The sequence below is a fragment of the Pipistrellus hanaki genome, assembly GCF_964339955.1.
Source record: "Pipistrellus hanaki genome assembly, chromosome: 9".
Lineage (NCBI taxonomy): Eukaryota > Metazoa > Chordata > Mammalia > Chiroptera > Vespertilionidae > Pipistrellus > Pipistrellus hanaki.
In genome coordinates, this window is record NC_140511.1 from 54376839 (window position 1) to 54403430 (window position 26592).

At 54.5% G+C, this 26592-nt stretch overlaps 2 protein-coding genes across 3 annotated transcripts in view; one reads left to right on the plus strand and one right to left on the minus strand.

The window, feature by feature from the left end:
- The window catches only part of KCNC1 (potassium voltage-gated channel subfamily C member 1), a 42457-nt gene extending 22538 nt beyond the window's left edge, over positions 1-19919 (plus strand). The window contains exons 2-4 of one of the 2 annotated variants that reach the window (XM_084895499.1): positions 8499-9432; positions 16357-16545; positions 18523-19919. In XM_084895499.1, the coding sequence (XP_084751625.1) occupies positions 8499-9432; positions 16357-16545; positions 18523-18587 (1188 nt within the window). In that variant the 3' untranslated portion in view covers positions 18588-19919. Of the gene's footprint in view, positions 1-8498; positions 9433-13317; positions 14822-16356; positions 16546-18522 lie in introns of those variants that run through there. The other variant, XM_084895500.1, reaches the window with a different exon arrangement.
- Positions 19920-24298: 4379 nt separating this feature from the next.
- Positions 24299-26592, minus strand: part of SERGEF (secretion regulating guanine nucleotide exchange factor) — a 184341-nt gene continuing 182047 nt past the window's right edge. The window contains 2 exon segments of the mRNA XM_084895505.1: positions 24299-24407; positions 24410-24622. Of these exon segments, the coding sequence (XP_084751631.1) occupies positions 24316-24407; positions 24410-24622 (305 nt within the window). The 3' untranslated portion in view covers positions 24299-24315.

A 26592-nucleotide genomic window follows, 5' to 3' on the forward strand; every position in this document is an offset into this window, starting at 1 on the left:
GGGTGTGGGGCCAAGGAATCTGCATTTGCATTTCCACTCAGCTGTTCTCTCCCAGCACCCTGCCTCCTTCATGCCCCACCACACTGCTCCAGGGAGGGTCTCTCACTCCCTGCCTTCTCTCTCTTTTTTTCTTTTTAAAAAATATTTTATTGATTTTCCACAGAAGAGAAAGAGATAGTTAGAAACATCGATGAGAGAGAGTCATCGGTCAGTTGCCTCTTGCACGCCCCCTACTGGGGATATGCCTGCAACCAAGGTACATGCCCTTGTCCGGAATCGAACCCAGGACCCCTCAGTCCGAAGGTTGATGCTCTATCCATTGAGCCAAACCGGTTTCGGCCCTGTCTTCTCTTCCACCTTCCCAGGGGCTTGGGCTTAGCCCTCATCAAGCCCTCCTTGTTGCTAAATCCAGAGACTTCTCTAACCTCGTCCCCCAGGGTCTTTCACAGGCTGTCCCTCAGGAAACACCCCTCTCCTTGTCCCCCAGGACAAGGGCGGACTTCCTGGGGCAGACTGGCCACCATGCTGCTCAGCCAGGCCCAGGCAGGAGCCTACCGGACTCAGGCTCACTCAAGCAGCTTGGGCTGAGCAGGGGCGGGCGGGCGGAGGCTCTCTGGAGGACAGCCGTGCTGTTTGTGATGTGGGGGCACATCTGCCCCCGTCCCAGGTGCTCCCAACTCAGCGGTTCCCATTTGTGACTAAGATTCTAGGCTCTCCCACACGTGAGGCACTCTGATCCCAAGCGGTTCCTTTTGATGGGAAAGGACCAGGTTGGAGGCCCCCTGGAGATCAGAGTGGGAGGTTTGCGTGGGGACTGACACCATGTGTTTGCATAGCTCCTCCCTATTTTCTACGTATTATTTCATTTCATCATCACAGCTACTGGGAGGCCAGGAATCCTATCCCACCTCCTCCCTATCAAGGGATGAAGGCTCAGAAAGGGCCAGTGACTTGTCCAAGGTCACCAGCCAGGCCAGGCCCCCACACTCCAGTTGGTCTGAACTCAGGGTCCCACCATTTCTGCTTCAGCTACTGCCTCCTTTGCCAAGCGGGACTCGAGCTGCTTCAGACCTGCGGTTCATCAGGCAGACGGGACCTGGAGAGTGGAGGGGCATGGGAGGGTGCTTTAAGTAAAGGCTCAGTGGCCATAACAGAAGGAAGCCCCATGCTAGAGCCCAGCACTGATGCTTCAGGAGAACTTGGCTCTTACGCCCCCAACCCAACTCCATCTGAGAGTTCTGTGACCTTGGCCTCCCTTTCTACGTGTTTGCCACAAGAGGCAGCTTTTGGACCAGAAACCTCTGAGGGCCTCCTCTCTCTCTCTCTCTCCATCTCTCCTCCATCTCTCCATCTCGATGTTCTGGGTATCTTATGACCATGTAGTTCACAAGTCCAAGGTACCACCGATGTAAGACATGCCATGAGTCAAATAACAGCATGTTGAGGGAATGGGAAGAAATGCTGTTTTACAGATGTGTACACATTTTATGACATATTTGCATTTCCACAATGTGCACCTTGGAATGAAGCAACATGGGAACCTCTGCAGCCCTTTCTGGGCGTGTAGTGAGAATGAATTCATGGATTCAGTGAAGTGGGTTCTTACCTCTTGGGGCATCTGGGCTCCTTGCACATGCCTCGAGTCAGGTCAAATCAGCGGGTGACATGCTTTCACCCGGTACACCCCTACTCCACATTGACACACTGCCTCCCCTTCCCGCCAGCATGCTCCCAGCACACAGACTTTCCCAAACAGGCGCCCACACAGCCACGTTCCCGCACACACTCACACCCTCCAGCTCCCACCCTCCACGTAGCACCACGGGAGCTCCTGTCACCCACTGCTCCCTGCACTGGGTGCCAAGAAGGGAGGACTAGTGAGAAGGAATGGGGGCCAGGCCTGGACTCCCGGATGGAGTGCTCAGGACCCAGCCAGGCTGCTGGGAGTTGATGGTGGGGGGCGTTTATTAATGGACCCAAAAAAGGGGCCCGACCCCAAAGTGCCCCCTTCCCTTTTCTCCCCTCCTCCCAACCCTCAACCAGCCCTCCACACTGTGGGCATGCCCAGTGCAAGGAAGCACAGACGAGTCTAATTCGGTTTCCAAACTCAACTGACAATTTATTTAGGCCAATTGGCCATCCCGCCTGCTCTGCATCACTGACTCCACGAAGATTGACTCAAACACTGCACACCCCCGCGGGCAGGTTTAATTAGACGGAAAATCTGACCTGGAGCCTCTGGGGGCCCGGGGCCTGGAGCCCAGCCAGGGCTCCCCGACTAGCCCCACTGCTGAAAACCTCACCGAATCCAGTTCTCACTTTGCCGGTGATGACACTGAGGCCCAGAGAGAGGGATTACCTCGCCAAAGTCACAGGGCGAGAACTCGGCCAGACCAGGACGTTGTTCTCTCCATCGCCTTGTTTCTAGAAAAAAAACTGCAAGAACCCAGATCCCCACAGCGAACCCCTGCACACTTCTGAAACGCTAGTACAATTTTTAAAAGATGACCGTGGCATAAATAATTTATAAATGGAAGTCATAGCACATTTTAGTCATTTTAATAGATAGTAAATTGCCTTTCTGATTTATGGTTTCAAGGGTGGGGCTATGATAAAAAAAAATAACTTGGTGATTTATAAACCATCTTCTTAAGTCAACAGATCGTTAGTAGGTTTGTTTGACTTTACAGGCAACAGCCTCACCACCCTGGTTACTATAGAAATGGGATGCCTTGCTTCGTTGCCATGGCTACACTTTCTAGAACACAATTGGTGGGTCTCTCATGGTTTGTGATTTGGTTCTGGAGGGGAAGAGCCAGAAACTACCGGCATTATCAGGAGATCTTGCCGATACTGTCTTGAAATTTCACAGGGTGGTCGCTGAGGTGACCCCTGGAGTTCTGGGCAAAGCTCCCTGTGTGCCCCCTCACCAGCTAGCAGCCCAGGAGCGACTGGCCTCACAGCTGGCCTGGATGTGGGGGCACAGATGCTGCAGGGGTTGGCTGGGGAAAGGAGACAAGGTCTGGTGGGTGGTGGGAAATCAGGAAGCCTATAGATGATGGGCAGGCCCCAGGGATGGGCAATCCAGAAACTGGCACCATCAGATCAGACAGGGAGGCAGAGGCGAGGCGAGCTGGAGAGTCAGACACTGAGTCAGTCATACCCCTGGGGTTGCAGTGGGCAGAGGAGGGGCCAGCTGAGTGGCAAGGCTGTGGTCTATTGTATCTGGAGTGGGTGTGCTGTGTGCTGACCACTTCTGCATCCTCTGTGTGCTCTGAGTGTACACGCGAGAGTGCTGTGTGGGGCTTGCAGGGTGTGCGCCCTGCAGTGCAGCACCTGGGTGTGTATGTGTGGTGTGTAGTGATATGTTTCAGTATGCTCCATGGGTTATGTGTTCTGTGTGTGTGTGTGTGTGTGTGTGTGTGTGTGTGTATGTGTGTCACTGTGCTGTAGTTTGTGTGGCCACATGGACCGTGTATGTGCTTAGGTAATGGGTGAGGTATGTACTCTGGGTAGTTGTGTGTCTGTGGTCTGTGAGTGACTGTTCCATGTCCTCTGGGTGACTGGGATTGGGAGGCAGACAGCTCACATGGGGGGCAGCCCTGCCCTTGCCTGCAGTCCCTACAGGGAGTGACAGCCCAGACTTGCTGCCCTGAGTCTGCTAGGCAGGGGTTCCCTCCCTGCTAGGGGTCCACTGATCCCAGATCCTCCCTCCCCTCCCCTTAAACTCTCCCCACCTCCCTCTGGCTGAGCTTCTTGAACAAACTGAAGTCATCTTCCACCGGCCTTCTGAGTCTTTAAGGAAGCGGGCCAGGTGAGAATGCAGGCTAGACCATCCAAGGCTGCTGTCAGCATTGATTCCCCGAGCAAGGTGTGGCTGCACGCCAGCCCCTGGGGCTGCTTTAGCCTCAGGCACTACCAAGTCCTGGGCAAAGTGGCCCATGAGCCATTCTGGCATGGTTGGGTTCCAACCTGTGAGTCCAGGCATCCCGGCTCTCTTGTCACTGGAGATGGGCATAGCCTGCCCTCAAATGGTCTGGGCTGTGGGTGCCAGCCTTCAAGATGAACCATTCAGACATGTTCAGGGTCACCTCCCCAGTGCACAGGGCTGTGTTCCTAGCCCCAAGAGCTGTGGTCACTCTAGTGGTGGCAAGAGCTTAGGCTCTGGGGCTAGATCGATTCTGGTCCAAGCCTCTGCTTCATCCTTAGCTTTCAACACTTGTTCCTTGAACCTCTCTGTACCTGGGTTTGCTTTTTGGCCCAATGGAACATGGCCACCTGTCTGACCAGGTGTGTGAGGATTAAGGTACAGAATAGGCCCTTAGCTTGGGCAGCATCCCCCTCTCTCCTTCCTATGCTCCGCTTCCCTGAGGCTACACAGAAGGGAGCTGGGGACTCAGTGGATGTGAGCTCTTGCTCTGGCTGTGCACTAGTCTCTAGGCTTCAGAGAATGTGGTGGTCTGAGCAACCGAGTACCTTCCTCCACAGCTGTCCTAAGAGCCCACTTGGACCCAGATGTTGCTGGGGTTCTACCTGCAACAAAGGAGCAGGTGCCGGCAGCTAAAGCCAGAAGGAAGGCCCCCGGGAGCCTAGGCAGGGCGGGAGGCCTGGCTGCCACCTCTGCCAGCTTCCCTGGGAAGAAGGCCTAGTGTCTGGCTCGAGGCCTGGCTGCTGCTGTCCATCCCATCCCCACTCCTTTGGTTCTGGGGCCCAGAGAGGAAGGAATCTAGATAGCATCTCCACTGATGGCTGATAACCAAGGATTTTTTTTTTTTCTATCTGACTTTTTTTTTTTTAAAATAAGACTTGACCTCTTTTGGGCCTCAGTTTCCCCATAAAGATCTATCATGTGAGAGCAGCCAATGGGATGAAAGCTCTAGGGGCCTGTAGGGCACCTGGGAGTGAGAAGTCTCTTGGGATATCAGTGCCCGGTGTGGGCTGTTTCCATGCGCCTCCCTGAGCACCAATGAGCGGAGTTAGAGACAGGCTGGCTGTCTCCCAGGGGTGAATTTAGAGGCTCCTTGGGGAGTCTCTTCATTTGCTACCTCGTAAGGGTCTCAGCTGCAATGAAGAGCCCCACCTGGAGAAGGTGCCACAGGAGAAGGGCTACTTACTGGGGTGCTGAAGGATGATGGGTTTTTCCAGAGAAAGATGGGCAGGAACACTCTGGTGGAAGGAACAACAGGTGTGATGATGTGGAGATGGGGAGACACGAAGGTGTGGCGCCAGAAATGGCAGGGTTGCATCTGACAAGAATGTTGGGTGCATGGAAGGAAGTCAGGGAGGCCAGGGAACAGAATCTCACGCCCAGCTGAGGAATTAGGGCTTTTCTCTGTGGGCAGCATGGGCAGGCAGCATGCAGAGCTGGGATCCCAGCCAGTCCCTCCCTCTGGTTTGGAGGCAGGACTGGTGGCCAAGACTGACGCCTAAAACCTGTTAGCATTGAAGGCAGTAGCCCTGTTAAGAGAGAGTCACATATAAGCAGAGGGGACAGAGGAAGATGGATGTGGGTCCGATTAGGAGGGTGATGCCATGGCTGGTGAGGTAACAAGGAGAGGTGCCTCCTGCCTTCTGCCATCGCCCAGGATCGAGAGCCCATGGGTGCAATGGGCCCTACCTCTTGGCATCCCTCTCTCACAAAGGCCAGGGAAGAGGGTATGACTCGGGCATGACCTATCTTTGGAGTTTCACAATGCCAGGTTCTAAAATGGGGCCCTCCCGAGAGAACCTGGGACCAAATATCCAGCAGACAGTGGTGTTTTAGCTCCAAGAGCGTTGGCAGTTCTGGTGATGGAAAGTGCTAATAAACCTGGGTTGGAAGTGTACCTCTTTCAGGTGCTTCCACTTTACTTCCCTGGTCCACCTCTGTAGTGACCCAGGTCGGCACTGTCTGGACCCTTGCTGTTTCTGGAGTTGGAAGACCTAGTTTAAGTCCCTACCCTGTCCCACCTTATCCAAGCGTCACCACTTCATAGGGCTGAGGGGGCTCACCTTCCAGTCCACAGCATTGTCTCTGCGGGTGTCCTTTACCCTCCGCTGGGCGAGGAGCTCCCTGAGCCTGGGCTGGAATCCTCCCTGAGGGATCCCCTCTGTGCTGGGCATAACCTGATGAGGTTGGAAAGCTTGATGAGGAAAGAAAGGAAGAAAGAATGGATGCATGCCTGTTGGATGGAAGAGAAAAAGGGAGGAAGGAATAGAAGGAGGGAGGGAGAGGGGAGGAGGGAGAAGGATGATAACATGTAGATGAAAGGGAGGGAGGGAGGATAGAAGGAAGGAAGGATAGTGGATGGAAGGGAAAAGGAAAGGAAGGAAGAAAAGATGGATAACGGGTAGATAAAAGGAAGGATAGGTGAATGGAAGAAGGGTGCATAGGGATCACAGTCTCTAGTAGTCTAAATCAAGTTTTTGAAAATTGCTCAATGCTCTAAGCCTACAGGACTATCAGCATCCCATAGTGGTTGCCTGGAGCAGATCTCTTCCTGTTTCTGGGCCACAGGCTCCCCCATCTGTAGCAGGTAGTGTCTTAGATCCGATAATCTAAAGGCTTCTCTAAGCTTACATTCTGAAATGCTGACTTTGCCCCTTTCCCTGAGTCCTCCTCTTCCCCACCCACAATGTGGCTTGGAAAGTCCACTTAGTTCTAGGCTTCTAGATCCCTTCCAGTTGGATGCCAGGTCTCAGGGCAATGGCCAACCCAGACAGGGCTGTTCTGAGACTTCCAGTGTGCATCCCCTCCTCCACCCCCCTAACGCAACCCCCCCCCCCAAAAAAAAAAAAACAGTTGGAGATGGGCGTCAATGCAAACTAAAGTAATTCTTAGAAGTAGCCTGGCTGTCTCCTGCTGAAGATACACGAGACCATGGCACTCCTTGAAGTTATATATGAGGGCACCTCTGTGGGCCAAAGGTGCCACCTATTCCAGCCTGTAGCCCAGGGCTGCCTCCGGCCATGGTCTGTCTTGGCCAAGCAGAGAGAAGAGAGTCCAGAGGGAAAGGGGAGCAGCAGGAACATGCAGGCAAGACTGACCTGCTGGGCCCCCGGAGGAGAGCTGACTGGCCAGGGTTCCATCTGCCCAGGGCAATGCCTAAGGAGGCCATGGTCTGTTAGAGTTCCGGGGGACCCACTGGAGTCTGTAACCCACTTAGAGTCTATAAGAAGAGACCTTGCCTGGAATTCAGTCTTGAGTAAGAGGGTTTGAAGCTCAGACAGCTACTTGATTCTCTTTCCTTGGATTCCCATGTCTGTTGCAGGCTCGAGAAGCTCAAGGGGTCATCATATTGGGCCACCAAACCAAACCAAACCAAAGCAAAGCAAAGGGTCTCCTGAACATTTCTCCAGGGGGCTCAAGGGCTCAGAGCAGGTGGTTCTGGACAGACTGGGATATTCTGGCCATTTCCTTCTCACTGATTGGGGTCTGAAAGAAGCAGGTACTCACATATGTTTGAAAAGTCCCAGCATTCCAATAGTTTCTTCCTCTCTCCCACCCACACCCCTACCCTGGGTCTGGCAGGCAGCAGGGAAAAAAGCAGACCCTATGGTTTATGGTGCCTTTGAGGATACCTTGTCCATTTCACCTCCTGATGCCAGAACTGGCACAGAATGACCATTTAGCCTCTATCTGAGTACCTCCAAGGATGGGGGACTCACTTCCAGGTTGGGTATGTGAATTCCTAGGAGGATAGATGAAGGCAAATAAACATTTTCTTTGGATCTAGGTATCTTTAGATCTATATAGGATAGAATCTGAAAGAGATTCCGTGAGTGAAGTACAGACGAAAGATGGGAGATGTGGCCAGATACCACTGTAGCTGCCCCCTCTCATTTCTTTGTCAACTTCAGCCCAGCAAGCTACGTCATTTTTATTAGGCAGGGTGGCTAAAGGCTTTAACCAGTCTCCCCACCCCAAACCACAGTGGCTTAATGAAATAGTATACTAGTATTTCTCACTCGAGTTCAATGAGGGTATTTAGTGGTCTTTCTTCTCAGGGACCCAGGCTCCTTCTTCCTGGTGGCACTGCTGGAAGTAAGACGAAGGGGGAGGGAGAGGAGGGAAGAAAGAGCATGGGATATTGAGTAGGAAGGGTTTATGAGCCAGACCTGACATTAATGCATACTCCTTTCATTCATTGTCCACTGGCCTGAACTCAGTCATTGACAACATCTAACCCAAGGGAGGCTGGGAAATGTAGTCTAGCTGCACATCCAAGAGGAATGGAAACATGTTTGTGAAAACAAAGCAATCTTTTAACTCCCCGAGTGTCCTTACCCCGTGCCCTGCGGAAGGAAAAGTGTCCTGTCAGCTCAGCCCTGTGTTGGCAGGGTCACTGTGCTGGCATCTTCCCTGGCTATGTGAGTTCCTAGGAGGACAGAGAGAGCGGTTAAAAAAAAAAAAAAAAGTCACCTACCATCTGACTGGACCTAGCACAAAGGCACCACCCCACGTTTCTCTGCTCTGGGCGGGAGGGCCTGCCCTCTGACACTGTGTTTCTCCCCCACAGTATGTGGCCTTGGCCTCCCTCTTCTTCATCCTGGTCTCCATCACCACCTTCTGCCTGGAGACCCACGAGCGCTTCAACCCCATCGTGAACAAGACGGAGATCGAGAACGTGCGGAATGGCACGCAGGTGCGCTACTACCGGGAGGCCGAGACGGAGGCCTTCCTCACCTACATCGAGGGCGTCTGCGTGGTCTGGTTCACCTTCGAGTTCCTCATGCGTGTCGTCTTCTGCCCCAACAAGGTCGAGTTCATCAAGAACTCGCTCAACATCATTGACTTTGTGGCCATCCTCCCCTTCTACCTGGAGGTGGGCCTCAGCGGCTTGTCCTCCAAGGCCGCCAAGGACGTCCTGGGCTTCCTGCGTGTCGTCCGCTTTGTGCGGATCCTGCGCATCTTCAAGCTGACCCGGCACTTTGTGGGCCTGCGGGTCCTGGGCCACACGCTCCGCGCCAGCACCAACGAGTTCCTGCTGCTCATCATCTTCCTGGCCCTGGGCGTCCTCATCTTCGCCACCATGATCTACTACGCCGAGAGGATAGGGGCCCAGCCCAATGACCCCAGCGCCAGTGAGCACACCCACTTTAAGAACATCCCCATTGGCTTCTGGTGGGCCGTGGTCACCATGACAACGCTGGGCTACGGAGACATGTACCCGCAGACATGGTCCGGGATGTTGGTGGGAGCCCTGTGTGCCCTGGCGGGCGTGCTGACCATCGCCATGCCTGTGCCGGTCATCGTGAACAATTTCGGGATGTACTACTCCTTAGCCATGGCTAAGCAGAAACTACCAAAGAAAAAAAAGAAGCATATTCCACGGCCGCCGCAGCTGGGATCTCCCAATTATTGTAAATCTGTCGTAAACTCTCCACACCACAGTACTCAGAGTGACACATGCCCGCTGGCCCAGGAAGAAATTTTAGAAATTAACAGAGCAGGTAGGAAACCTCTTAGAGGCATGTCGATCTGACCTTTCACCTCTGCCCCCTGTAGCGATGATTCCAGATTCAGCCAGACTGCTTCCTTAGTTCCACGGGCAACCCCGGACCCCCACACTCAGTCTTGAGGTGTGTGTGGAGCCTGGGGGCCCAGGGAGATGCTGGGCAGCCACGTTCACGAGGCGAGAGCCAGCTAGAGGAACCTCACTGGCGGCCCTTGGGTAAGGAGGTTGACGTGCTGGTCTCATGAGGTTCTGAAGAGACGACATGGTCCTCGAGGTTGCTGAGGACTCTCTAAGCAGGAGCCCGGGAGCTGCTGCTCGGTGGGCAGGAGTCCGGCGTGAGTCTCTGACTCGGGCCACTGACCTGGCGTCCGGGCAGGGTGGGGGTGGGCGTGATTTGGAAATGGCAGACAGCTTTCTGATTGGGTCTTTACACGGCTCCCTTCAGGCTGTGCGGACAGCACAAGTGGTGCATGGGATCTGGCAGGAGGGTCCCTGCAAAGGCAGTAGCAAGGATTCTCACCCCCCAGCAGAGCCTGTCTCCATAGCCGAGTAGAATCCGTGCTCTGATTCTGGCTGCCTAGCTCCAGGTGTGTCCTAGGAGACGCCTCCAGCCCTCCGTAATGAGCTTACTTCCCCATAGCATGCCGATCCAACTCATCTTCTACCATCACTCTAGAGTTTAGCATTTATCTTTAGAAACTGTTGGAGTGACCCTAGCTTTCACGTTGTCTGTTTGGGTTGATGGTTGAGTGGTCTTCTGATGGAAGTGGCTGGTGAGCAAAGGATTTGAGGGGCCACCACCCTGGGCAGCTTAGGCAAAAGCGCTACAGACCAGCAACCACCTCCCACCGATGGTTCTCCCCACTTCCGGCGGTAGGGACTGCAGCAGCAATACATGACACCCCAACCAGTGTAACAACCACTTTCCCATTAATTCGGTGGGGGTCGGGGAGGGGGGGAGGGGAGGGGGGCATGACACAATACTAGTCACCGTGGGATATATTCTAATATTCCATGGCTAGTGGTTCGTTATGGGACTATCTCAGTTTTATGAGAACCTGCACATAGCACATAAAGTTGATCACGGGGCTCTGGTCCGAAGATATAAAGCCCATAGTCTACCTCTACCCATGGAATACCATCGACTTATTCTGTGGACACAGGGATTTCAAGGGAATAGATGACCCAGAGAAGAATGCAGCGTAGAGTGAAGCACCATGGCGGGGAGGGGGCTGGATGAGTGATAGGTAGCATTTAGTTTATGAAGGACATCCTGGGTCCAAAGTCTGGCAGGGGACTGCAGGCTAGCTCAGCCCTAGATGAGCAAGTTTTCCCTAGATTGGGTGGTCTCCCCCAGTGTATGATTGATTCTTTCTCCCTGCTGATGCTCTCTCTGCCCACCCACCCCATCTTGCTCACCATTTGGCTTCATTCCACAGCTGTACTGCCCAGAGCGGTACCCCCAAGGCCCACGTCTCTGCTCAGCCCTTCTTCTGTCCCCACACCTTTCCCCTTCCTGGGATTCCCATAGGCACCTGAAAGGAACTTGGTTAGTGTCCGCGGCTGGGCCAGAGGATGGCAGGGGTCTCAAGAGCTGGAATAGGGAGCCAGAGGGGAGCCGGGCTTCCCTGCCAAGGCATGGCTCCTGCCCCACCTCCCTGCTCTGCGTTAACTAGCTGTTTGACCTCAGGACCCACCACCATGGCAAGGAAAGCTCCTGGGGCTCTAGGAGAAGGTCCAGGTTGGCCAGGCCCCCAGCTCTCCTCCAGGCCCCTCAGAAGAGCTGAGCCTGAGTGGCATCACCATGGTGCTACTTGGCCCTTCTGTCAGTCCTCTCCCACACTAGATCTTTCCGGATCGGTGCCCCAAGCATGGGCGCCCAGGTCACCCTGTCAAGAATCCTCAGTTCACTCCCGTCAGGCACCGATTGCCCACATTCTTGACAATGCCAGTATTCTTCATGTGCTAAGCGCACGCACACACACACACACACACGCGCACACACACACATGCATGCACGCGCACACATATGCATGCACACACATATATGCATGCACACACAGGTAGAGCAGACTGTGTGCTCTGACATGTACACCAGCCAGTCCAGGGACACAAGCCCTCTTCCCATGCTGCACCAGACCTGGGAAATCCATGCACCCCTGTTGGATCCCCCAGGCCCAAGGCCATGGCAGTCTTGTTCCTGCAGCCTCCAGCCCTGGCCCCGGCCTCAAGAACCCAGAGCTCTGGCAGGAGTAGTCTCTGTGGCTGAGAAGGCATTCTGGGCCCTCCCAAGCCTGTCCTCTGGAGCCCAGCTGCCAGGATCCTCCTTCTGCCTCTTTCCCGCCCCCCCCCCCCCACCCACCCCATGCCCCATCCCCACTTTGGATTTCTTCTCTCTTCCCAAGTACTCCCTTCCCCTGCTGGTGCTGTTTTAATGTCCAGACCCATCCGCCCTGATTCTGAGACCCCCTCTGAGCCAGAACACCCCTTCCTCCAAAAGCTGGTACGTGAGACCCGGATTAACTGTCACTGAGAGAGGTGTGGTCCTTAGGTGTGTCCCCCCACCTCTGCCTCCCTGAGTCCCTTCCCATTCACCTCCTTTTCTGCTTTCAACTATGCACCTGGATGGGCGAGGGGCTGGGGTGCATTCGTGAGTGATTGGGGGGGGCCAGAGGAAAGGAAGGCAAATGTGGGTGGAGACCGGGCCCTGCAAGGATTGAAGGGGGTGAGATGCAGCCCCCAAGGCCTTTCCAGCCTCACTCCACCCCGGGGTGGGGGGCAGTGGAGCGGCCTCAGGGAAACCTAGGGTTCTCCAATTCCTCTTTTAGAAGGTGGGTTGGGGCCGCGTTCAGCATGCTGGCCTCTGAGGGCACCTCCCTATCAGGGCAGGATCCCTGGGACTCCAGCGAGGCCTTCCAGTCCTGCCAGCAGCCCCTTCCCCTCCCCTCCACTCTGCTCTTTCCCAAGCCTCAGGTCCCGTGTCTGTGAGGGATGATCTGGTCTTTTCCTCTGTTCCATGGCTGGCATGAGCTCAGTGTTGGGGGGAATTGTCCTGGGGGGCTGTAAGACCTTATGGGGGACTGCCAGGAGGTCACCCCACATAATCAGAGGCTGCCTGGGGCTCATAGCCCAGGAGAAGGTGCTCCTCTCCCAGAAAGGGGCTTCCCCGCCCCCCTCTGCAGCCAGGAGCCCAGATCACTTGCTCACGTCCATTCACGTATATCTTGTCCACCTCTGCTCCTGTGGGATGGGCAGTCCTCTAGGATGGGGTGTCCAGACTTCGGGGTCCCACCATAGGTGAACAGGGAGGGCTGGCATGGGGGAGGGGTGGTGGCCAGACCCCTTTCTTGCACAAAGGCACACAGAGCTACAGTGAGGCCCCAGCGAAGACCCTGCCCGGGCCGTATGGGAACCCGCTGCAGTCTCTGGGTCATCTGTGGGGTGGCAGCGGGAGGTTGTCCCCTGAGCAGTGAGTCCACAGTAACTCCTCTCCCAGCCCCACTTTTCCCCTTGGCTGCAGAGAGGGCCGGGAGCGGTGCTAGCCTGGGGCAGGGAGAGTGACCACAGGGGCAGAGGTGACCAGGCAGGGTGGGCAGGGCCCCTCTGCATGAGCTGATCAGGTTTCTGTTTCTGCTCAGACACAGGGCCAGGGTGGGCCACCGGGGTCCGTGTGGGGTTCGTGCGGCCCCCAAACGGGCTAAGAGGGGAGGTTCAGAAAAATGACGCAACTCTGAGGGCCAGGCCTGGTGTTCTTTTCTGTGTTTTTCATATTCTCTCTTTTTCTCTCTCTCCACTAATCATGTTTCTCTCTTTTTCTCTCCTCGTTTTGTTGCATGACTTGTGCCGGTTCTCGCGACTGTACTCTGTTCCTGTCTCTCAGACTGTCCCCCGATAGCCTGGGACTTTTTCCCTGAGCCCCCTACTGGGCAGAACCCTTGGAGCTAAACCCAAGGAAATGCCCAGCAACCCCCCCAACCCTGCCCCAGCCCCGTGTGTGCCCCCCGGCGCCCGCTGCTGGTCTGAACAGTAAGTACATCGGTGGTGCCCAGAGACCGGGGCAAAAAGCCAGCCCCGCTGGCGGCGGGCCCTGACACCGGGTTCTCCTTGCTCCAAAGTTTAAAAAAAAATGACCCTCTTGCGGATGCTCATCTATCTCAGCCCATTTCAAAGCCTGGAAACCATCTCTGCGAGCCGCTGCCCATGCTGCCATTTCATCATCGCAAGCCGCGGGTCTAGTGGGGCTGAGGGGCCCTGGGCCGGGGAGGCAGGTCTTCCCACCTTCTGGGGAGCAGGTGGGAACCGAGGCTCCTGGTGGCCATCTCATGCAAGGAGGGGGATAAGGGCAGCAGGGTGGGGGAATCTTGGAAGAGCTGACCCTCTGGCCCTTTTCGTGGGCTCCCCAGATTGGAAGAATTGGCCCCTCCTTTGTTTCTCTCTCTTCTAGCCACCCCCCTCTGGAGTGGGGGAGGGAGAATTATCCCAGTTTCTGACAGCACCCCAACCTGCAGATAAGCCAAGAGTCCCGGGAGGCTGGCTCCTTCACAGAATGAGACCTAAACACTCACCCACTTACTTATAGCCCCTCCTCAAAATCAGGGTTGAGAGAAGCAGCAGACCCAGATGTGTCCTGGGGTCCCTCACCCACCTGGGGATCCCCACCAGTTGCCCCTGCTTCCTTCCCTGCAGGGAAAACCAGCCCCAACTTTGGACCCTTTAAAGGCTGTGGGAGCTGGATGCTCCAGGGTCAGAGCCATGGGGTGGGGACAGAGCACTCAGAGCCAGAGGAGTCTCGGGCTCCTCCCTCCACCTTTGACTCTCCCCTGGGCAAGAACGGAGGCTGTGGACCCCTCCACTGACAGAGGATGGCCCAGATGATGGAGACACTGCCTGGGAGGACTTGCTGTTTCCCCTTGAGGAAAATTGGTGCAGGGTGCTGAGGGCCCTGACTTTCATCACATCCTCCTCCTCATCCTCCTCCCTTATATTCTCTCTCTCTTCCTCCCCACCCCCCGCTCCCCTCCACCCTTCTCCCCCAACCTAGAGACCCTTGGGAGGCAAGCCAGGGGCCAGCCAGAGTGGGAGGCAGGACCGGGCTTGTCTGTACACACAGGTGTGTGCCTGCAGACACGCCCCAAGTGCTAGGCAGCCCCCCAACCCCGGAGAGGCCCAGCCCCAGTCACATGGTGTCAGAGTTACCTTGGTAACTGGCCCTTCTGGCTCAGCGTAAAGCGGGAAGCGAAGCCCCTGGGATCTGTGGAGAAACGCACTGTACGTGAACTGCTTTCCATCTTGTATGCAGACTTTTTTAAGTTCCAAAAATCATGATGGGATTTTTTTTTTTCTCTTGGATTTGCTTTATGAATAAACCTGATTGGTCCATTTCACCTTTGACTGACTGCCTCTTTGTAGTGACATGATGTGCACACGGCCGTGACCCTGCCCGCAGGCCTACTGAGCGTGTGCCGCGGGAGAGGATCACCTCTGCGTGTAGTGACAGATGTGATGTGAGCAGGGTCAAATCCGGAAGTGACTGTCTCCAGCTTCCCCCCCTTTAATCTTTCCAAGAGCCTCCCCTCCTGTGGTCCACTCACGGTGGGGTCTGTCTTCCCTGGAGGCTCTCGCCCTAGAGGAAATCTCTGAGAAAGCCAGGGTGCCCGCTGTGGGGACTGGGTGGGTCCCACCCTGACCAGGAAGATTCTGCTTTGAGAGCAGAGAGTGTGGGGCAGGCTCAGTCCCCAGAGGCCAGGCAGCGCTACCTCCGCCAGCTCCAGAGGTGTCCTTGGTGATGCTCCTGGACTTGGGTGAGCTCCCTACTCTGGCCACACTGTGCCCTTCCCCCTTCCCCAAGTGTGCCCCCCAGACTTCCTCCCAGGTTCCTTCTCAGGCTACCGCAGAGGCCAAGACTTGTCTTCCCACCTGAGTCCATCAGCTGCCGTTGTCTTTATACATCCCATTTGCTCTGCTTTTCGGGGGATCTGCTGAGAGGAGACAGAGGAATGGGAGCCCCTCCCGATTCATGGCCGCTGTCACTGCCTCATGCAAACATCCCTGTCGTGCCTGTGCGAGCTGGCCGGGCCTGCTTGGTGTGGAGCGCGGTGGACGCCACTGGCTTTGTCTGTGTGGGCCTCAGAGCGGACTGAGTGGCCAGCCTAAGTCTTTGTGGGGGGTGGAGCGGATTGACTGGTCTGATTGGGACTAAGGAGGCTGTATGGCTATGCCTAGTCGGCATGGGGGGCAGGGCATACAGAGTGATCAGGTTAGAGTCATACAGGGGGCGGGGTGGGGGTGGGGCGGGCAGGGTACGTGATCAGATAGGATGTGTGTGGTGGGCAGCATGAAGTGAGTGAGCAGATGTGATCTAAGTGGGGACCAAGGTAGAGGTGATGGATGGGGCCTGAGGTAGAGGTGATGGATGGGGATTGAGGCAGAGGTGATGGATGGGGTCTGGATGGGATTAGGGGAGCTTGAGCTGGATAAGGATGGGAGGCCGCTAAGCTCTGGTCAGCAGCAGAGGGGTCAGAAAAGGCTGCCTCTCCGGACTGCAGTGTTTCAGCATGTCTGTCTGTCTTCTCCCCGAGCTCTGTGTCTGGCCCTCTCTCCATGTCCGCATCCACACCATCTGTCTCATCGGCCCAGCCTCGGGCCCTGGGCCCAGCCCCCAGCACCGCGCTTGCTGGGCCTGCCAACTCATCTTTTTGCAAACTTTGAGCAAACCCAGGAGCCCCTCCTTCGCAGCACCGTGGGCAGCCAGCAGGCTGCCCGAATGAGCCGGAATCCCAGCCTCCTACCTCCCTCCACCGCCCCTCACTTTTTGGTTTCTCAGGGATGGGCTGCCCTTTGCCAATGCCCCACCTCCGGCCTGTCCCCCCCGACTAAACAGTTTTCAGTGTCTCAATAGCTTCTGCTTATATGTTTGAAGATTCCAAACTGAATGGGGAGGTGGCGAAGGCCGCGCTGGCGAACGAAGACTGCCCCCACATAGACCAGGCCCTCACTCCCGATGAGGGCCTGCCCTTTACGCGCTCGGGCACCCGCGAGAGATACGGACCCTGCTTCCTCTTATCAACTGGGGAGTACACGTGCCCGCCCGGTGGAGGAGTGAGAAAGGGTATGTAGAGGAGGCTGGGGCACTGCATCCACCGGGCCGCCTCACCTCCCGCTCCTGCCGATGGGGGGGCGGGGTGGCGGGCGAGGGGCGCTGAGGGGCAGGCAGGCACACTGATGGGGGGCAGGGAGCAGAAGGAGCCCCCAAGGTCAGCCCCTTGGGATCTGACTTCCTCTCTCCTAAGGGGGATGGAGTCTGGCAGCAAGAACATGAGGTCCAGGCAACTGTGGTTTGGTATTAAAGATCAGTACGTAAGGGATTGGAAGGAAGGGCTCAGGGACAGGCTGGCCGTTTATGGGCCATGACCCTAAAAACACAGGGTTACCCAGGGGTGCTGAGAGGAGCCTTGACCGCTCCAGGCTGCTCTGGCAGGCAGGTCAGACCCAAAGGGCAGAGTGATCTTCCCACCTAGTGGTTGAGGAGGGCAATGGGATGGGCCCGGCCTGGCCAGGACTCTGTGACCTCAGCCACTCAAAGATCCAGGTTCTGGAAGAGGCATCCATTAAAGAGAATCCACAGACTGTTGGGAGGGAAACCATGAAGAAAAAGGTGTCTTCAGGCCTTGGGGTTCCTTCTCAGGCTTGGGGTTGAAGCTAGTGTCCTTTCAGTCAGAACACTGCTAGTGACAGAGAATTTGCCAAGAGAAGGTTGTTAACATGGGACTGTGCAGCCCCTTCCATCCCCATCCCGATTAGCCATGCCCTGGGTGGGGTCAGCGCCCCCTTGTGGTTGGCGAAGGCTGAGCTCTGCAGAGGCCTCTGCTCAAAGACTCCTTCTACCTGACCTTACCTTAGGTTGACACCTGGGGAAGAGCTTGATTGAGCAAGGGCTGGAGGGATTGGGACAGGAGCCCAGAGCACCCTAGCTCCAGGCTCCAGGAAGCGGCCCAGGGCCCAGAAGGCAGAAAAAGCCACCCTCAGCACAGCGGACTGGCGGGCAGCTCGTGCCTGTGTGGGAGCACCTCACGCCCACTCACGTGGGATGCATGCTGACCAGGGTGAGAAGGCTGGGCCGCAGCAAACAGTTGGCTTTTTAGAGCCACAGTTGCTGTAGCCTGTGGCCATTCGCAAGTGCTCCAGCATTCAAAGTGGTTCCATAGCACACAGGGAGAAAAGGCAGAAATCGAAATAAAGGGCAACCCCAGACAAGGGGAGGCAGCCCACGTGGAGATGGGAAGTGCTCTTGGTCACTGGTGCTTAGTGTGCCCACCTGGTCCAGGCTGGCCCCTGCTTCCTTGCCCTGCCTGGAGGTCCCCGGGACCCCAGCGCGGCACAGCGCTCCCCGCATGGTGCTGCATGGCGGAGGGGGGCAGGCCCATCCTTGGCATCTTCCATGGATAGGCCCAATGCAGCTGGCTTTTCCCCCCTGGGGAGGCTCTAGAATGCAGGAGCTGGGGCAGGCTGGGGAGTGAGGGGGAAGCAGGTACGGTCCCGGGGGCTGTGCTCTGCCTGGTAAGGTCTCATGGGCTGCCTGCCTCCTCCACCCTGAGTGCTGGACCCATCTGTGTGGCCTAGGAGAGCAGAAAGGAGAGTCCCTTTGCTGTGCTTCCAGCAGCCCGGGGAGCGTGGGGCAGAGGGAGCCCTCTCTCCCTGTACGCACCCCAATCCCACAGAGGCCTGGGTGCCAGAGTCTTTGGGAGGCGCCAAGGGTGGAGTGCCCCCACCCACACACCCACCCAGCCCTGCTCTGGTGGAGTCAGGACAGCGGCCAAGGACATGATTTCTCAGGATGGTTCCAGGCCATGAGCCACGTACAGAGTAAGAGAGGAGTTAGGGGCTCTCCCCGGTCCCCAGGAGGGAGAGGAAGAGGTGTGCGGGGCTGGCTCACTGCATGGGAAAACCAAGCCAGCTGGAGAAGAACCTGCCTGCCTCTGCATGCGGCTGTTCTGTCTTTCCTCCTCCTCCTTAAGAACTAAGTACCAAGCGGGATGGGAGAGCCAAGAAGAGACGCTCAAGTGTTAATTGTATTCTTTACATACAGATCTTTGCAAAGAAAGCCCTGTCATTGCTAAGTATATGCCGACAGAGGCTGTGAGAGTGACTTGACCAGGCGGCTTGGCCCAGGACACTGGTGGCTATTAAGCATCTGGGTGGACCTGCAGCCCCTCCTCGCCCTCGGACAGAGTAAATGCACGCCATGCAGGTTTGCCGGACGAGTCCGAGTGGCCCAGGCCTTGTACTAGGACGGACGTAGCTTTTCCTACGGCCAAATGGTAACTGACCGTAGAGAATTTCTTTTCCTTCTTTTCTTTCTTTCTTTTTCTTAAATTTTATTTTACTGGGGGAGGGGGAGGTGGAGGGGTTCCTTAGCATGACTTGCATGAAGTAAAATAGAAAAACCCAGCAAGCCAAACCCACCCACCCCCTGCAACTGTGTGATGACCCTACACAACAACAACGAAGAGAAGAGAAACACAGAAGTCCTCCTCTATTTTCTTTCAAAGCTCTTTACTTTTATACTCGCTGGAGCCAGACTGTTAGGGCGTTCGGTAGAAACCTGTACATTTCTGGGGAGGGGGGAGGGGAGGACGGGAGCACACTGCTTCCCTATTTTTGTACACGAGATCGAGAGAAAGGGTTCCCGGAAGGGCAGTCGGTCGGTCATCCATCGGTCATATTGACCTCATCTTCATAACCATCTCTCACGTGGAAACTGAGAACTCTGCTCCAAATACAAGTGTGGAAACGCGCACTGCTGCCTTCTTCCCTGTCCGGCATGCCTGTGACCCCTCGGACGTCGCCCGAGACCCCTGGCAGCGGCTAGTCTAGGTCGATTCTATCATCTTTTCCGGTGTGTAGATCCAGCGTAACCAACGTTCATGACAAACCATTCATAGTAAATAACCAACGTCGTACGGATTTCCCACATGTCTCTTTAGAGCACCGAAAGGTCAGGACCGCGGGAGGGGCGGCCCTCCTCCGTTACTAAGGCACAACCTGGCATTGTATGCACTTTAGTACTTCGGAGTAAAAACTGCATGCCCAATGTTATGCAAAGCGATTCTAGCATGAAATAAATTTTGTATCCTGGTTTCTGTATAGTCTAAAGCAGATTTGTTTTCCTGAAGCAATGGGAGGTTTGCAGAGACACACGTCTGCATCTCGAATAAATATAGTATTTTCCCAAAAGACGCAGAGGACAGTAACTTGGCTTTGGTCTGATTCTAAAATTAGTGGCGGGGGTGGGGGATGGAGGTGGGGAAGAATGATATTTTTGAAAAACACATGCTTGAGTTGGAAAAAAAAAAAAATGCAACGTCTCGAGCTCTGGCTGCAGCTCGCAACATTTCCTGGAAAGAGAGCAATGCTGCTTTAGCTCAACACCCTCCCTCCCCGGGCCCTGGCCCTCCACAATAAAACGCTGACTTTCGAGATGAAGCACGGATCTGGGTTTTTATTGCCTCAGTCTGGGTGCCTTACCCTGCTGGCCCAGTCTGGGTGAGCATCCTAAGCATACCCCTCCCTCAGCCTGGAGGTTCTTGGAAGAGAGCGGAGCCCTCTCTTACGGATCTTGATTTGCTTGGATTGTTCACTTGGTTTTGGTTGAAGATAGAGTGGGGGGTGGGGTTTCCATTCTTTTTCCAGCAATTAGGGAATTCAGGAGCGCTCAGGTGGAAAAGTTCCTAGCGGTCATGGTAGTGAACCTCTGAGTGGAGGCCCATAAGTGGGGAGTGGTCTGCCCGGGGCCACAAACAAGTGGGTGTCAGTCTCCCTTTGATTTCAGTTCCCTTGACGTCTCCCAGCCTGAACCTGAGCCAACAATCACATGAGGTGGGTGGAAGGGAAGAGGGGGCTTAAGGTGGGGCCCAGTTTTTATCTAAGTTTCTCATGCCCTCTAAGCATTTGCTTCAACTCCCTGGTGCCCCGTGAGGCCTGGGAACCAAGGGCTGGGGGTCGGTGGGGTGGTGAATACAGTAAGGCCTCTGCCCAGGGCTCCTGCAGCCAGAGGACTGGCAGGTCTACCCTGTGTTTGGAACAGCCATTCATAAGCATCAGCCATTCATAAACATCAGGCGGAGAAGCCAAGCAGCCTCGGCGGCTGCAGGGCAGGTCACATGCCCTCTAGCTGGGCTCCCCCTGGGGGAAGTGCCTCTGGTGGATTCAGGTGGACTCAACACAAAGCCACTTGGAATGTGGGTTTTCAGGGGCAAGGTAGCTAATGGGGAAAGGAGATGAACATACACTGAGCATCTGCTATGTGTGGGGCATCTGAGAGGGTTGTGCAATGAGAGCCCACAGTAATTCAACATGCCCATTGTAGAGGCAAGAGAACAAGGCACAGTGGAACTGGCCCAGAGCCACAGAGCCTATGAATGATGAAGCCATGATCTTACACCCAGGTGGTCTGACTCCAGAACTTGGGAATTGATAGGAACATTAGAGTTGCTAGTCCCAAATCCTAGAACCCTCGGGACCTGGCCTGCTGCTCTCCTTCATGAAGTGCCATGGGTGTGATCAAGAGGCCATTTCACATGCTCAGAGCTTTCTACACACATCTGACTCCCTCACTCCCCTGTTAGACATCCTGTTGCCCTAGAATGCAATTGGCTACTTTAAATTGGCTACCAAGACCTCCTCTCCCAGCTCCCACCTGCCTCATGTTCCAGTCACTCGGACACTCTGAAATTGCAGCAGCTACTCATATGCACTGTAGGACCTGGAACTCCCTCCCTCCAGCCCTCACCAGCACTTCCCACTCATGGGCTAACTCCCAGTTTTCATTGATCATTAAGTGACCTCACTCAGAAGCAGTGGATGTGCAGGGGTCAGGGGGGTGGGGCTTTACTCTGAGCTTCAGGCCTGGACTCGCCATTGCTAAGTACAAGCTCAAGCACTTTTGTCCTGATGGCCCACTGGGACCAAAGGTGGTGGGTGTGTCAAGATGGGGTACCTGCCCTCAGGAGAGGGAGTGTGTGTGGCAGGTTAGGAGGTGAACACCCCATTAACCGTCATTCCAAGGCAAGACCCAAGACCTGTGAGCACACAATGGGGTCCTGCCTCTTCATTTTCCTTTCCTCCTCTCACATGGAGGAGTGTGAGGACTAATGTACTCAGTCTATCAGGGGGAAAAAAATATAATTTCTAACAATGAGTGGGTATTTTCTCACATTGACTCCTGTGGTTCATTAGCTAACCAGGTGGATGATATTGGCATTGCCTGTGAAATGGTTACGTCATCAAACATTTGTAAGAAATAGGAACAGAAGATGGGTGGGGATGAGGGGGGTCAAGGCTTCCACTATCTTATGGTGCCCACTCCATGGTGACCCTAAAGGCATAGGGACAAGTTCATCACTGATGTTTGATGGGCACTTCCTCTGTAGCAGGACCCGTCCTCGGAGAAAGGATTCCAGAATCCATCTACACCTGGTCCTGGCCCTTGAAGAGCTCGGGCTCTTAGGAAGGATGGGCTTGAACATCTACAGGTCTGAGAAAGAACAACAGGGATCAGAGGGCTCAGAAAATAATCTGGGAGACACTGTCAACAGCCCCTCACACCCTCCACCCCCGGAGTGCTCAGTCACCCACCAGATCCAGCCCATGAACTACCTTAAAGAAAGCCTGTCTGCTGCCATCAGGAGGGGGGAGATAGTGGAACTGGCGGTGACGGGACTGGACGTGCCATTCATCCTTCCACGTGGACTCGCTGTGCCCTGCGTGCTTCCAAGAGGGTCTGACTCTGGCTCTGAGCGAGGGGCCGAGGCTCAGGCTGCTGCATCACGTGACCCTGTTTCAGGCTGGGAAGGTGCCCCGAGACACTTTCTTGTGCCCACAGGCCTCAGAAGAGGCGTTAGGGCTCAGCCTCAGAGGACATGGGACTGGGCTTCTTCCAGCAGGTGCTGAAAGAGGTAGGGGGAACACGCACTACCACCCTGTGAGAGGGTGTGGCAGTTCCTCACGTGTGGAAAACCTGTCTTGGAGGTATGGGCCTAAGCACCATCCCATGTGGGACGGCTCCCTGGCCGGTGTGTCATATGCAGAACACCCAGCTTGTGGGTGTTGGCCAGTCATGGTGTGCTGGCTGCAGTATGGGCCATCAATCATGTTACCTCTGAGGGCTTGGTCACCTGGAAAAAGCCAGTTCAGAGTGCAGAGCGATGTCCTTCCTCCCATTCCAGAAGCACTTGGGGCCCCACTGGCCCCACTGGCCTCACGAGATGGGGGACAAGGACTTTGATGGCCCGGGCAGCCATGTTTCCAGGTATGGCGCTGGGAGCAGGGCTCCATGCATCAGTGCTCAAGGCCAGCCAACAGTTTGGGCAGCCTGTAGGTTCAGGCCTGGGAGCTGCAGGATTGTCCTCATCCCCACTCTCTTGAGATGACCCACTCTTGTCCTAGGGCTACTTCTCTCTGCCTCCCCTTGTCTAGGCCCTGAATAGGTCACCTTCCAACAGGACCCAGGGCCAGGAGTAAGGTCTATGGTCTTGAGATGATAACTTCCCCTTTTTAGGCCTTTATTTTTCCACATGAACAATGAAAACATTGGATAACATCAGTGGTTTTAAACCTTTCTCAAGGACTTTCTCAAGGACTCCTTGTCAAGTGAAATCTTATATGAAGTCTAATTAATATAATATGTAGATCAACATAAAGCTGCTGTGCATCAGGTGGAGGGTGGGGACCAGGACCTCTGTCCACTTGGCCTTCCTTTAGCAATAGCCCACCAGGTGGCCACAGTTCTCAGGAGGCTCCTAGAGCTCTAAAGAAGCCGTGTGAGGCCATGAGGCTCGATCATTCAGATCCTCCTGCTTTGATGTCCTGGGATGCTGTAACTTCCTAAAGCCATCGGGGCCTAGCCCTCACGGGCCCAACCCTCTCCTGAGCCACGAAGGGAAGGCAGTGTGGGATGTGCACAGGCCCGGCTGGCTAGCTGGGGCCGCTGTCATTAAGTCCCCCAGGGAAAGCTGCTTTCTGAAACCCTCTGGCCAAAGGCTGCCAGTGATAGCAAAGAGAGAGGAACTCTGTCCCCAGAGTCATAGATGCCACCAGCAAGCCCATGGCCCAGGTCTGGCCCATCCCCATTTCACTTGAGGGTCTTCTTCCTGCAGAGGTTCAGGCCTGGGGGCAGGGTCTTAATGCTGCTATCCCTGCAGACCCCCTTCCATGCTGTGGCCTGGCCCCCACCTGAAACTACAGAGCTTGGCAACAGTAGCACACAGACTAGCTCCAGAGCCCCGCCTGGCTCAGAGCATCAGAATGGTGAGTTCTAGATTCTAGATTCTGTCTGCCCCAGGTCTTCCCAGAAGTCTTGTCTCCTCTTCCACTTACTCATCTCCACTTCCTTCCCCCACTCCAGAGCCTTCCTCCCTTGGTCCTAGTCATCAAGACAAGAACCTCTTCCTGCCCAGGTATCCATCCACCTGACCAATGTGCCTGGATATTCTGGAACCAAAAGCTTCACACTCTGGGCCCTGAGGATAAAACCCAGGAGAGACATGCGTTACTGTAAGCATGACTAGGAATCCTTGGTCTTACTGAATCAAAGGCTGCTGGACTGGAACCACCATATGGGATGGGCCTGGTTTCTGTCCCCACGAGGTAGAGAGGATCTGGAGCTTTCCCAAGGCTCCCATGTCCGGGGGCAAAGACCTAACTCTCATTCTCCTCTTCTGGGTAGAGAGGATGTGTGTCCCTGAGCCCAGACACGGGGCAGGCAGCCTCCCATCATTCCGGCCATGGTCAGCCCAGCCATAGTGCCTCCTGAGCCCTCCTGGCCGAACTCACAACCTGACAGCAATTCCCCAGGAGACTTGGAGTGGGGACAGACACTTTATTAAAGGGTCTCTGTCACAAGCCCCCCATCTCTGCACCTGTCAGGTTGGCTTTGGGTAGACGGTTCTGGTTGTCCTTCCTTCCAGTTTCTTTGTCTGTGGCTTCCTGAGATTTGGCGTCCTCGCTCGCATCTGGGGAAGGAAGGGCTGGCAGCTGGCAGAGGGCCAGGGAGTGGCCAGCCCCACAGCCCACGAGGATTCCTGGTGACGACCGCAGAGCCTGCACGGGCTTCGGGGCCTGGACGTCGGCTTCGCTGCCGTCCCCGCACATGCCGTGCTCGTTCCAGCCCCAGGAGTAGCACGCCCCGCCTGCGTGGGAGAGAAGAGGAGATGCTGGAGAAGCTGTCTGGGTTTTGAACAAGGGGCTGGAACACGCCCCTGGGGCACAGGCATCATCATAACCCAGTTTACACATGAAGAAACCAACACTCAGTGACCCCGCTGGCGTGCTCGCTGTCCCTGCTCCCATCCCGCCCGTGTTTCCCACTCGCACCGACTCACACGTGCTCCTGTCCCAAACCTGGCTTTCCCCCGGGGCCCTGCCCTCAGTGTCACTCCCCAACAAATGACCTAAGACCCGAAAATGCTGTCTCCAAACATATCTCAGATCCTCAAGGTCTCTCCCTCTCCACTGCCACCTGCAAACCCAATGCCACTCTCCCTAATGGGGCTGCTCAGCATCCACTCGGGTCTTCAAAGACCATCCAAGGGACCTCTGAGCCTGGGAACCTAATCCTGTGACAACTGCTCAAACCCTCCCATGACTTCCCACCTGAAAAATCTTTCCTTGGCCTATGACCATCTTGCTGGCTCCCTTTGTACAATTCCACCCCTACCCTCTACATATCAGAACCCCGCCTTCTTACAGATCCTTTAATATGCCCTGTGGGGCCTTCCCTTCTACATCCTAGCTTTACTGGGCTCCTCATCCTTTGGATTCCAGTTGAAGTGCTGCTCAGAAGCCAGAGTGCCTAGCTGCCCAATCTGACTGCGATTCCCGTTACTGCCCTTGCACTCTGCCAGCCCAGTATGGTGAGAGATGCCGTGCGTAGTGATGTGTTTACAGTCCCCTCCTCACTAAGTCATTGGCTCACTGCTGTCTCTAGCACAGGGCCTGGTACACAGTTGAAACCCAATAAGGGTTTGTTGATTAGATACGAGATTGAATGAATGAGGAGCCACACTGCAAGAAAGCATCAGAGCCGCCACGCAAACACGGGTCTCTCCAACAGCCCGTCAGCTCCCACCCACCACAGCACCACTTCCTCGGGTTTGGACACGTTCCTAGGGCCTAAGCTCACATTTTTCTGTAGCTGTTTAACATTTTTTTCTGGATATAAAAGTAATACATCTTCATGGAAAATATGGATGAATGTAAAGAAAAGCAGACTTCTAGAATTTTGCCCACAACTGCAAATATTTTAAGACATTTCTTCCAAACTTTCATATATGAAATTCATAAATATTTGTATATGTTTTGTCCTGTTTTTACCCCTTAACATTTTTCCGTGGAATTCAAATTATTCAAAAAGTAAATTAAAGACAATTTGTTTGAAATTTTAAAATAGCTCAATATGCAAAAAGGTACAAAAAGTAATTGACAGAAAAACACAATATCCCCATCAGCTTTGAAACGTTAGTTAACATTTTGCCATATTTGCTTCAACCCTTTCTTTAAAAAAGAAAAATCAATCAAGCTGGTATACAATATTTGCATGCTTCTTTATTTTTTTATATATATATAATCTTAAATACTATGTAATATTTTTGGTTTGCTTATAGAATCATGCAAATACATGTATCATTTTTACAACTTACTCTTACACAGCATTGTTTTTGAAATTTATCTGAGCTGATAGTTATGAACTTGGTTCATTTATTTTAACTTGTGTACACAAGTTAAAATAAATGAACCAAGTTCATAACTATGAATTTGGTTCATAGTTATGAATTTGTATAACTTACATTTTGCTTACTGATTTTCCTTTCCTTATCCATTTTCAATTATTTAATGATAATGTATAACTCACATTTTGCTTACTGATTTCCCTTTCCTTATCCATTTTCAATTATTTAATGATAATAATTGTTGCTATTTTATCTGACAATATAATATACTAGACGCCCGTGGGAATTGTGCACTGGTGGGGGTGTGACCTGCAGGGATTGGCCACTGTGGGATCACTGCTCATCCAGGTCAGCCAAGCGGCTGTGGACCTGCCCTCTGAGCCGCTGCTCCCTGGTCCAGCATCTTCTGTGGAGTTAGAGCACTCACCTCT